The sequence below is a fragment of the Betta splendens genome, chromosome 19 (genome assembly GCF_900634795.4).
Source record: "Betta splendens chromosome 19, fBetSpl5.4, whole genome shotgun sequence".
Taxonomy (NCBI): Eukaryota; Metazoa; Chordata; class Actinopteri; order Anabantiformes; family Osphronemidae; genus Betta; species Betta splendens.
The window spans coordinates 6,145,417-6,156,920 of record NC_040898.2 but is presented as its reverse complement, the minus strand read 5'-3'; the positions used below and the strand labels follow the sequence as shown (position 1 = coordinate 6,156,920).

The following is an 11,504-nucleotide window of genomic DNA, read 5'->3' as shown; positions in this document are numbered from 1 at the left end:
TTCTACCTCTTCTGTCCAATAACCTCCCATCATTGTTCCATGTTTAACTAACCTTGTCTCTTTCTGTCCAGTACCTGCCCCCCCCCCCCCCCTTGTCCTCACCTACAGGCATTGGACTACTACATAGAGCTACTGTATGTGTCTGTGATCAGCAGCTGCGGATCCAACCATCCTGCCTGTGCTCTGTTGTTGTTTGTTGTTGCAGTTGTCCGCCCACATCCAGTCTGGTTCTGCTGGAGGTTTCTTCCTGGTAAGAGAGGGAGTTTTCCTCTCTACTGTTGTTGTCAAATTGTTATTAAAGGCTTGCTGTTTGTGGGATCTGTTGGGTTTGGTTTTGTAAGGTCTTAAACCTTACCTTGTAAAGTGCCTTGAGATAAGCTCTTTGTGATTTGGCGCTATATAAATAAAATTGAATTGAATTGAACTAAGTAACAGCAGTTAGAAACTATCTTCACTACAGTAGACGTTTATCTGATGATGTAGTTGTACTTTTGCTTCTAAATGTAATATACTGTAGAATGTTGTTTACTTTAAACAGCTACTTATTTTATTAAATCAAAAAGGAGAAAGAAGGAATAATTAGCTTCTTGTTGCAGACTTGGTAAAAATGAAAACAATCACCTGTACATCATTATATTCACCTACTGTGTGTTTAATACTAATACTAATTAATACTAATTTACCTTTAACATGAGTAAAGTACTGGATAAATAATGGTAAACGTAGCAACGGTGAAAGTGAAAAGTGTTGTTATCTCAGCTGCTTTGTTAATATGTACTCTATGTAGAGATGAACCTTGTATCTGAACAATAAAAAATTATCTGATCTGAAATCATTTTGTCAGCAGAGATTTTTTTTCTTCCTTTTGATGAACAGGTGAAGTGTGTTTAGGGAGAGAAGGATAGAGACAGTACAACCAGCAGCTAAAACTAAATAAATCCATAAAGTAACATAACAATATAGAATTAAACATAAGTAAATAAAGGCACATATCAGAGTAAAAATAAACCATTATTAAGTAATAAACTAGAATAATGTTGTTAATAGTAATAATGTTAGAGAAAGTGCACGTTTTAATACATAAAAACACCTATTCTAAAGTTTTTACACATAATAAAATACTACTTACATATATTAAACAAAGTTTGCTTGCTTAACGCAATTGCTAATCCGCCACCCAGTGGACGCAGTTGGAGCAGCGCTTTTTTATTGCAGATGATTTTTATACTTTAAATTCATCTAGCGGGCCGGATAAAACCCATTGGCGGCCCGTATGTGTAACAACCCTGGTTTATACTGTAGTTTATTAATGAAAGACAATAAATACAACATGTTAACAATAAGTGCCAATAAGATAAAGAAGAAACCACAACTAAAGATCCTAAAGACAGTGAATTAAACGAACAAAGCAAACTTACAGTTGTTTCACAGAGAATAGAAGCAGACCTTTTTCTCCACACCAGACAACTGGTAAACAGGTTATTTATCCTCTCACTTCACCTCACTTTAATTCAAGTGGAGGACACATGACTGAGTCTCCTCCGTTGAGATAAGTTTTTTATTACTGTACTTTGTCCTGGGTGTGAACATTACTGTCCTGAAGTGGTCCAGTGATTTAAACTATGACTTTAGTTTCATTTTTGCTGCAGTGGCAGCGGGATCTAAATAAATAATAAAGGTATTAATTTAATTTTTTTGCTTTTTTTTTGATAAGCGAAGTTTGTTAAAACCAAACATGTCTCCAAAGAGAGAATGCAGAGGTTTAACATTTTAGGTTTTATTTTTACTGACAAAATATAGTAGCAATTAATATCAGACTTATATTCAGTCCATTCAGTACATTCTCTTTTAGCTACTTCCGTATCTACAACACGAGCAATGATAAACTGCGTCAGATTACACGGTGTAAACCTGTAAAAACTATTTAGATCGTGTACAGACGACAAACATTGTCAAGGCATCGACGAGGACAGATAACAGCCTTCTTCCTTCTTCCTGCTTTAAACATCTGCCGTAACTAAGAGCAACCAGTCCGGCATTCTGTCATTCGGAAGTCTGTTCATCTGGAAACGCGTTTATCCTTGCTACCATGTTAACCTTGTGCTGCTTTTAGGGTACATACTGTAACAAACATGGTATATGCGAGCACAAATAAAAAATAATAATCCTTTGAAGAAAAAATGTGATTATGATCAGTGTCACACAATCATCCAATGTCTTAATATTTTAATATGGATTTCAAATGTACTTGTCACTGTATTGTTTTAACGAATACTTCATTCGTATGTACAGTATCAACGAGAGAGGCCAGTGAAAAAGCGTTACACGCACGTTTCATATTTCAACCACTAGATAGTGGTAAAGACGTTTAGAAATGTGTGAAACAGTTTTAAATAAAAAGAACAAAATATACAGTTTATACATATAGAGAGTTATTTGCCTAGATTATGATATGTTTTCATATATTTTGTAAACTTTCTTCAGGGCAATATTTTGTGTAAACCTGTTCAATATTTATATAATATGCAAAAATCATTCCCATGACCCTGTACACTACTCACTCCACTCATCTTGTGCAGTGTTGTACTGTGCCAAGTTGTGGGAAGTTGAGATAGGCTCCAGCATGTCCAGGTTGTGCAGACATGAATAAAGGCCTGTTGTGGAGCAAAATAGAATAGTTTGCCTAAAACGATGTAATAACATTTGCTGTAGTACTCAGAGAACGTGATTGTGGTACTGTAAGCTATGAACAGCTGAGAGTAGTGGTGGGCGATACTGCAAGCGATCAAATACCAGGTAAGTTTAAGTTTGTTTTAAATTGTATTATTACTTTAATAAAACCCAGACAAAGTTCAACAATAAAGAACTTTATTAACATAAAATAAGTTTTTGGTGAATAACAAAAAACAGACTTTTTGTCTTCCAAAGTGCACAAAATTATCTTTCGAAAATACTAAAACATCTTTTGTAGAACACACCTAAATAAAAAAGTCGACAAAGCAATGACTTCAAAACAAATTTCCTTTTTTTTCAAGTATGATGCAAAAACAAAATTTAAAAAAAATGTCTTTGCAGGGTGGTGCGGTGGGTGGCACCATTGCCTCACAGCAAGAAGGTTCTGGGTTTGATTCCCGGCGGCCCTGGTTCCTTTCTGTACTCCCCGTGTTTGCGTGGGTTCTCTCCGGGTTCTCCAGCTTGACGTGCATTAGGTTCATTGGCTTCTCTCCATTGCCCTAGTGTGATTGTGAGTGTGAATGGTTGTCTGTCTGTGTGTTGCCCTGCCATTGACTGGCGACGTGTCCAGGGTTTACCCCGCCTCTCGCCCATAGCTGGATAGGCTCCAGCACCCCTGCAACCCCGCATATGGGATTCAGTGGTTTGGAAAATGGATGAATGGAAAATGTCTTTCCTAATTACACATATTTTCTGGCATTTAAGGTAATTTAAACAAACAGTTTGTAATAAAAAAAACAAAAACAAAAAAAAAATAAAACTACAAGAAATTAAACATATAAACACTCAATACAATATACACTCTTAAAGCCTTTAGAATAAGCCTACAGAATAGTTTAAGTAGACTCCCCATGGGGGCAGAACAGTGATGTTGATGAGAGGTTTTTGTTTAGAAACAGTATCATATTACTGTCACTGTTTGTCAAGTTTCCTGTTTTACTTTGAAGGACTTCCTGCTCCGCTCATACCACATTTGTCATCACCAGTCCTCATCACGCACGCCTGCCTGTAATCAGTAATCACTCTCCAGCATATAAGCTCTAGTTCTCACACTAGCTAGTTGCCAGATTGTCCCGTGTACTCACCACTTTCCAGCATAGCCTTGTTTGCTCACCTATGACATTGATCCTGTTCTTGGTCCTCGCTGTTCGTGATTCCTCTCTGCTCCGTGTCTGTGCCTGCCTGCTCCCTTTTTGTACTGTCGCTGAGCCTTCTCGTGTATGACCCTGCCTGACTTGACCGTGATTGTATCAATAAAGCCTGCCCCCATTAATACTACGACCTTGTCTGAAGCTGTGCATGTGGGTCCGACATCTCCGTGGTTCAGACGATTACATTTTTTGCTTTAATTGAACATCGCTTGTGACTTTTCAACTGCTCCTCTTTGAAAAATTCCTCTCAGCTGACACTGCTGTTGTAACAACACTCAGGTGTTCTTTGGCAAGTCTGCTGAGTGTCACAAACAGCAAGGTAAGGGACCCAAATGCACAGCTCGGACAAGGCTCGAGTTTGGTAGATTTAATTAAGATCGTGGTCAGGTAGGCCATGGTCGATTCACAGGATAGACCCAGGCAGCCGTACAGGCAGCGATTACACAAACGTGCACTCAGGAAATCACTTGGTAGCAAAACAAGGAACTGGACACTAGGCTGAGGCGTGGTCAGGCTGAAAACAGAGATCATACATGAGTGACACTTACTGAATGAGTGCTGGAACACTGGCATGAAAACCAAGACAATCTGACAGAAACCTGAGGTGACTACTGGAGAATAAATACTCTGACTGATCATAGCTGATGAATCATGTGACTGGATAAGTAAAACAAGAACTAAGACAGACAGGATAACAAAACAGGAAATACCAAAATAAAACCGGAACTAGCACAAAATAAAACAAGAGATGTTCCACGTTATGACACTGGAGAGAGGGGCATGTAGGTGAATTGTTTTTCCACCATAGTGGACCCTGCTCCAGAGGAATTAGCTTCTCTTCTGTGTATCTGCGCAATTAGTACACGTGTGCCAGTTGTTCATTGTTGAAGAGATGCAAGGATTTGAGAATCAAAATCTGTCCATTTCCCAGCTTTTGCTTCAGATGGGCATGCAGCAGCCCCTGTAGATGACTATGAGGTGCTTGGATGAGCTGCTGCAGAACTGGAGCTCAATCTAGATGTAGAAGGTGCTGAAGTCTTTTCAGTGACAAGTCAAGCTTTTACAGGCTCAAAATTTGAAAAGTCACAGAATGCCAGATTTTTAAATCTATTATGTAGGTAGGTGCTGATAGTAAGACCATAAAATGTTTCTACAGCCCTGAAACGACAGCTCAGCAGCTAGCTTGCTACCTGCCGTTCAGTGGAAGCAGTGCTTTTGGGAAGCATGGACACCAGGGGAATCACCTTAGAGACTGAAACATGTTTTTCAGTAGATATGTTTCTGGTTGCTTCCTCAAACGGTCTCAGTGCATGAGTGGAGAAACGGATTACACAACATTCTTCCTCACTTAAGCAAGGTGAGCTCTATCCAAGGGGACTGTGGTAACTGTATGCCTTTGCTTGAACAGCCTCTCCCACATACAGTATAGAACGCAGAGTTCCACCTTGTCTCAACTGCTTGAATAAGCTTTTGTTCAGATGAGCTCTGCTCCTTTTGAACATCTTTAAGCGTGTCTACAGCTTTGGTGCTATGGTGAAAGAAAGCAACAATGGCCTTGTTTTTCTGTTGAATCTCAAGCAACTCAGGTTGAGACTTGAAAGAATCTTTTACCACCAAAGTTAAAGTGTGTGCACGGTGCATGGATAGTGTGCCCATCCTGCTTTGCACACAGCAGCAACCATGTGGGCACCATTGTCTGTTATTACTGCCAGAGCCCCATTCCTCTGCAATTCTGGTACAGTTTAAGTGCAGTGTGTCCTCCAGAAACAGAGCATGTTTTTACCACGTATGCCAGAATTTACCATGTTTCATCTACGATGTAGCGTGAGACAGTTAAATGTGCCTCTGTGGCTCTTGATGTCCTCATGTCAGATGTAGGCACAACATTTTCTACACCACGTGTTCTCTGTTTTTGTCCTGATCCCTGTACCTTGATCTTGCTGCCCTGTGTTTTTGCCCCCTGCCTGTTCCTGACCTCCTTTTGCCTGAGCCTTTTCTGTGCCGTTTTGCTGCCTGTGACACAGGCATTGAGCCATTGTTTGTTTACTCGCCGTTTTCAGCCTTCCAGCAGTTTCTATTAACTCTTTGGTTTTTGACTCATTGTGTGGGTTTGGGTCCTACCTTCCTGCATTGCTGCCGCCTTGTGACAATAGCCAAGTACCTCAAGAATCACAGTTGCTGTGCTGTATATCAGCTGATTGGTCTCAGTGACAGTCAAAGCTGGTATTGTTTGTAGCGCTGCATTCACAAGAACAGAAAGTACTTCAGAAGGTACTTCACTTATTCTTGGTTATTGGCATGAGGGGTTCAGGTATCTTAGCACCTGGCTCTGTTATTATTGGGGCTTGGAAGCCAATCTGTGTGTGTGTGTGTGGGGGGGGGGCTGATGATTATGTTTCGCATTTAGTATCTACTGTACCTGGATATTCTCTGGAAAACTGAAAAGTCTCTGTTTATGAGCGTTGCCTCTGGGAAACTGAAGAGTTGGGGGTTTTCTCCCCTCACCATTTATAAAGTTCTTCATTTTCTTTGGCATGATTTTTCATATGCTTAAATAAATTGGTGGTGTTGTAGTTAACAGCCTTTTTGCAGACTGTACAGGTTGCCGTTGTTTCATTTTTGGCTTGAAAATATAACCACACTCTTTCTTTCCTCCATCCTTTTTTGCGTCTGTGTCCTGCTTGTTTGCCCGAGTCACTGAGTCAGGTGAGATCTCAAAGCAGAAGGGAGGGGTGAGAGAGAGGGGAGGGGTGTTGGTTCGCTCTGGCATACAGGTGCAGGCACACTACCTACACACAGAGGACGCAGAGAGAGAACAGCTGAGACCACTTCAAAAGCCGGCGTTGGATGCTGAGTCTGTGCTTTGAACCATGACCGAGGCAGAGTTATACACTTTGTACAAAGGCGTGTATGTGCCGACACTGGTCCATTCTCCAGACAGCCTCAAATACTATGAGGAGTTTACCTTTCGTCCAGATGATGTTCTCATCGTGACTTATCCCAAGTCTGGTAAGTGAGTGTCTTACTTTTATTACTGCTGTGGTGGACGTTCTGAGCTTATGATACACATTAAACAATAGCATGCCTTATATTGTGTACAGTATGAGTTGGGACAAAGTCTTAACAGCTCGTTATGACTCAAACAATAATTCAACTTTGGCTTCTAAAATTCCCCAAAAAATTTTGAAGTCCGAAACGAAGCCATGATGAGCCTTTCTGAATCTGGATAACTGTCTGATAGCTGCTGAACTGCTCAGAGTTACCATCCTTTTCAGATCCGGGTTGATGTGAGTGATGACTTTGTCCACGTGTAAAAACCAAAACAAATGTTAAAACTTTTACAAATATTAAACGAATGATAATAATAAGAATTCATCAACCTGTTTTGTTTCATCAAGGTACGACTTGGATGCAGGAGATCGTCCCTCTGATCGTCAGTGGAGGAGATCCAGCCTCTGTTGAGTCTCTGCCCAACTGGGACCGTGTTCCCTGGCTGGAACAGAACCAGGCCTGCACGCTCCATCTGGAGCAGAGGGCGTCTCCTCGTGTGTTTGTTACACACTTCCACTATAACATGATGCCAGCATCTTTCCTGGAAGCCAAGCCAAAGGTCAGTGATGTCATATACTGTACAGTGAAGTTCACTGTGGGAGTAAACGATCACAACGTGGTGGTGAGTGATGTGATGATGTGGCTTTGTCGTCGCTGCAGGTCATCTATGTCATGAGGAACCCCAAGGACGTGTTCACGTCCTCCTTTCACTATTATGGCATCACCTCCTTCCTGGTGAAACCAGGACCACAGAGAGAGTTCCTTTACAAGTTCCTTAACGGAGAAGGTTGGTTTTTATTATAAATTCTCTGTTAGAATATAACAGCTACTTAATAATGCTGTTATTGATAACATTTAATATAAACTCTGATGTTTTTTCATTGTAGTCATGTTTGGCTCATGGTTCGACCATGTGAAGGACTGGCTGAGTGCTGGCAGCAACGAGCGAATCATGTACATCAGCTATGAGGAGATGATCTTGGGGAGTTTTATTACCACTGATCAGCACAGTCTGCTAAAATCTCTTTGAAGCTTGTGATGAATTTCGCCTTTTTTTCTTTTTTCTGCAGGACCTGAAGGACTGCGTGAGCAGAATGGCTTTGTTTTTGGAGAAGCCTCTTGATGCTGAGGTGATAGAGAAGATAGCCGAACGATGCTTGTTCAAGAACATGAAGAAGAACAACATGTCTAACTATTCTATGGCTCCTCCTGAATTCATAGACCAGACGAAGTCTGGATTTCTCAGAAAAGGTGTGTATCTCTGATTAACCTAACCTCAGCCCTAGAATCATATTTTAACCCTCAAACTGGTCTTTAAACTCACACTGTATGCTATTACATCATCTTTATTCATAAAGTACCCACTGGTGCCAAACGTATTTGTTGTCATTGAGTCGTGACAGGTCTCTTTTTGTGTGTGGTGTTGCAGGAATAGCTGGAGACTGGAAAAACCAACTAACAGAGGCGGAGGCTGAGCACTTCGATGCTGTTTACAAAGACAAAATGAAGAACGTCGATTATAAATTTGTGTGGGATTAAAGTTTCTAACAAGACATTTCGAGTTGAAAAAAACAAACACTAAACACATGGAAACCAAAATGTGGCACATAACACCTAGACATTGTCGTTATTCTTAACTTTTATTACATGAGATTTAATATGTGCTTTGGAATGACAAAATAAATGATGATAACAAATGTATTCAACACAAAGATTCAGGGCAATTCAGTTTATTTACTGTATTTAGAGCCACATTCATTCATAAATAATTTTAATTTCAAATAAACCTTAAGTGAAGAGGAAAATCCATTAACTGAATGAAACTCATGAAAGAGGCTTAAGATCCACAAAGGAACAAATCAAAAACTACTTGTTCATAGACTTGAGATTTATGTACTAATAAAAGATTTTGCTTGTTTGAAAAATTAAATACTAATCTTTCAGCAGGGGCCTGCAACAGTAGATGTTTGAGTAAATACCCCAACACGGTGTATTGTTTAGGTTCAATGTTTAGGTTCCATGAAACCCATTTGGCCCCTCAAAGTAAAACTATTACTGCTATACAGTAAAATGTGTGCTGCTGAAGAACAGTCAAAAGGTCGCAGAGACCGACGAGATGAGTTCCTGTTCCTGTTATCTATTTATCACTACAACGCTACTAGCTTTGAGTTGGTTCTCTGTGTTATGCTTGTGCTTTACACTTCATAAACCACGTTTTGCTGATTAGAACTGAGGCTCTGAGCCAAAGCATCACCTGAGACTACGGCCTTTGAATATACACGCAATACACACACCTCCTCCTCAGCTGGTTAGAGAACTATGCAGCTAAAATCTCATTCAGATTATGTGTTTCAGCACACACATACGTAGACACGTAGCTTCCTGAAACCAAAAGGCTGATGCTCACACCTACTTCTTATCATGAAAGTTCAGCTGTGCAGAAAAAAGAGCAAGTATCAGAACATCTGCCTCGAACAATTCCTGACGGTAGCGTGACATGACGGCGCTGTTCTATTTCAAGGTGTTCCCGTCTGGTTCTGGATGACTGAGAATTTATAAGAAGTGCTTTAACCCATGGTCTTTTTAAAAGAAAAACTATTGTGTTGAGTGAAATTGACTTTTTCCTTTTCTTAATTTTAACTCTTTCCTTCTCTATAGCAATAGTCAGGGTTTTAATTATGCAGCGTTGCCCCAGGCATCGTCGATGGCCTCTAATTAGATTTGGTGGCACTAAAGTCGTTATGAAGGAGCACCTCAGAGTCACAATGCTCTGTTTGTAACAGCATCTTTACTTCTGATCTATTGTAATAAACTATAAATAGACCTCACACCTTGGCTGGGTGGTCTTTGTTGCATCCTTGACTCTTGTGATATTCTGAATACTACTATGCTCTATAGTACAGTGTGTGTGGTGTATTCAGTAACTGTGTGGATGAATGTAGCTGGATACAACTGTCTGACTCACGGCCCGACCTGTCGCTTTTCTCTCTCTATTGCTTCATTACATTATGTGTAATCATTAGGCTGAGGCTCATAGAGGGTTTCGTCTGCACTGACGAGCACGGCTCCTCTGGTAGTAGCAGGGGTGGAGCTAAACAAGTCTTGACTAAATCCTACACAGGGCTTTAGTCATTGCTTGAAGTAACTCTGCTTCTCCAGCAGGTGGGGCTCTAGTATCTCTGTTTTGTCCTACAGACTTTCTCAAACTGTCCTGAAGGTCTAAGCCCTGTGTCTCTGCCTCACTTGGATAAAGTGCGTTCTCACTCTGAAGGTAGAAGTGACCAACTCACATGAAGGTGGAGTCAGATGAGAAAAAGTGAATTTTCTAATGAGCTAAAAACACAGAACAGGGACATTTAAAGCCAAGCTGAGCTTATGAGTTTGGGAACTGGGCTTAAGGGCTAAAGTCTGAAAGTGAAGTTTGGCACAAATATTTAAACTCAGGTTTTAGTCTTGAATCCAAGGAAAGCTTGTGAAACTGCGATATCATGTTTCTATGACTCGTGCAGTTTTGCAATAATATGCAGTAGGCGAGCTAATTGAATGTCCTAATAGTAAATGTACTGCACTGACAAATTCCAGTTTTATATCAAGGTTAATGCACGTCGTATTATCTGTGTGCTGCGTCTGTGACATTTCATGATGCACTATGTGCTGCTGTAATATTGGTCTAAAATGAGAAAATGACCAAAATGCAGCCAATTAGTGCAAACCAGCAGCAGCGTCAGAGACTTTACTCACAGCCCACGTGAGCTCCGTGTGTGTGTGTGTGTGTGTGTGTGTGTGTGTGTGTGTGTGTGTGTGTGTGTGTGTGTGTGTGTGTGTGTGTGTGTGTGTGTGTGTGTGTGTGTGTGTGGTGGAGGGACACGCTACATTTTTATGTATCTGAGTCTCTTCCTGTTTGCAGCAGACTTCAATTACACACCCTGGGAGCCTCTTTTGAAAGTTGTAACCATTCAATTATTTAAAATTTTGAATCATAGCAAATTTGTCTCTGTGACAACAGAGACTAACAGACCTTTTTTAGCATGTTCATTAACGTGCACCTGAATAAATATACAGTTTAGATACGTTATGCCTTTAACATGTGATTTAGGATCACCGTTGCATAAAAACACATCTCACACTGACACTGGTGAAATGTTGAAATATGAAATTATATACTAGTATATATTGTAAGTTTTTTTCAACTCAACACCCAATAACCTTATCTCCTTCAAATCTTAACATATGATATCTTACCAACAAATGCTTCAATGTATTCATCAGCTTCTCTGTTTTATTGCAGCTGATCATTTCATTTTGTCTAGTGTGTCTTTTATAATCTAGCATTTTTGTGGTTATTGAGTTTTGAGTGTTTTTCTTGCGGTTTAAATCTCGTCACCTCTTATTTTTTTATTCATGCGCGTCTCACTCCTAACATATTACAGGTAAAGTTCTCAGGGAAACATGTTTGTGGAGGAAATCTCAACCTTACGAAGAGAAGGAGAGGAACTTAAGAGAAGCATTGTTCCCCTGTGAGTGGGTGGTTGACAAAGAGGAGGCCGGTTCAGACGCAGTTTGAAGAGG

General features: G+C 40.3%; 1 protein-coding gene across 1 annotated transcript; it reads left to right on the top strand.

Annotated features, from left to right (window-relative positions):
- Nucleotides 1-6,649: 6,649 nt before the first annotated feature.
- Nucleotides 6,650-9,763, top strand: LOC114846572 (sulfotransferase 2B1-like). The gene is made up of 6 exons (XM_055504146.1): nucleotides 6,650-6,893; nucleotides 7,283-7,494; nucleotides 7,596-7,722; nucleotides 7,823-7,918; nucleotides 8,007-8,186; nucleotides 8,365-9,763. The coding sequence occupies exons 1-6, from the start codon at nucleotides 6,755-6,757 to the stop codon at nucleotides 8,472-8,474; spliced, it is 864 nt and encodes a 287-aa protein (XP_055360121.1). The 5' UTR covers nucleotides 6,650-6,754; the 3' UTR covers nucleotides 8,475-9,763.
- Nucleotides 9,764-11,504: the final 1,741 nt, after the last annotated feature.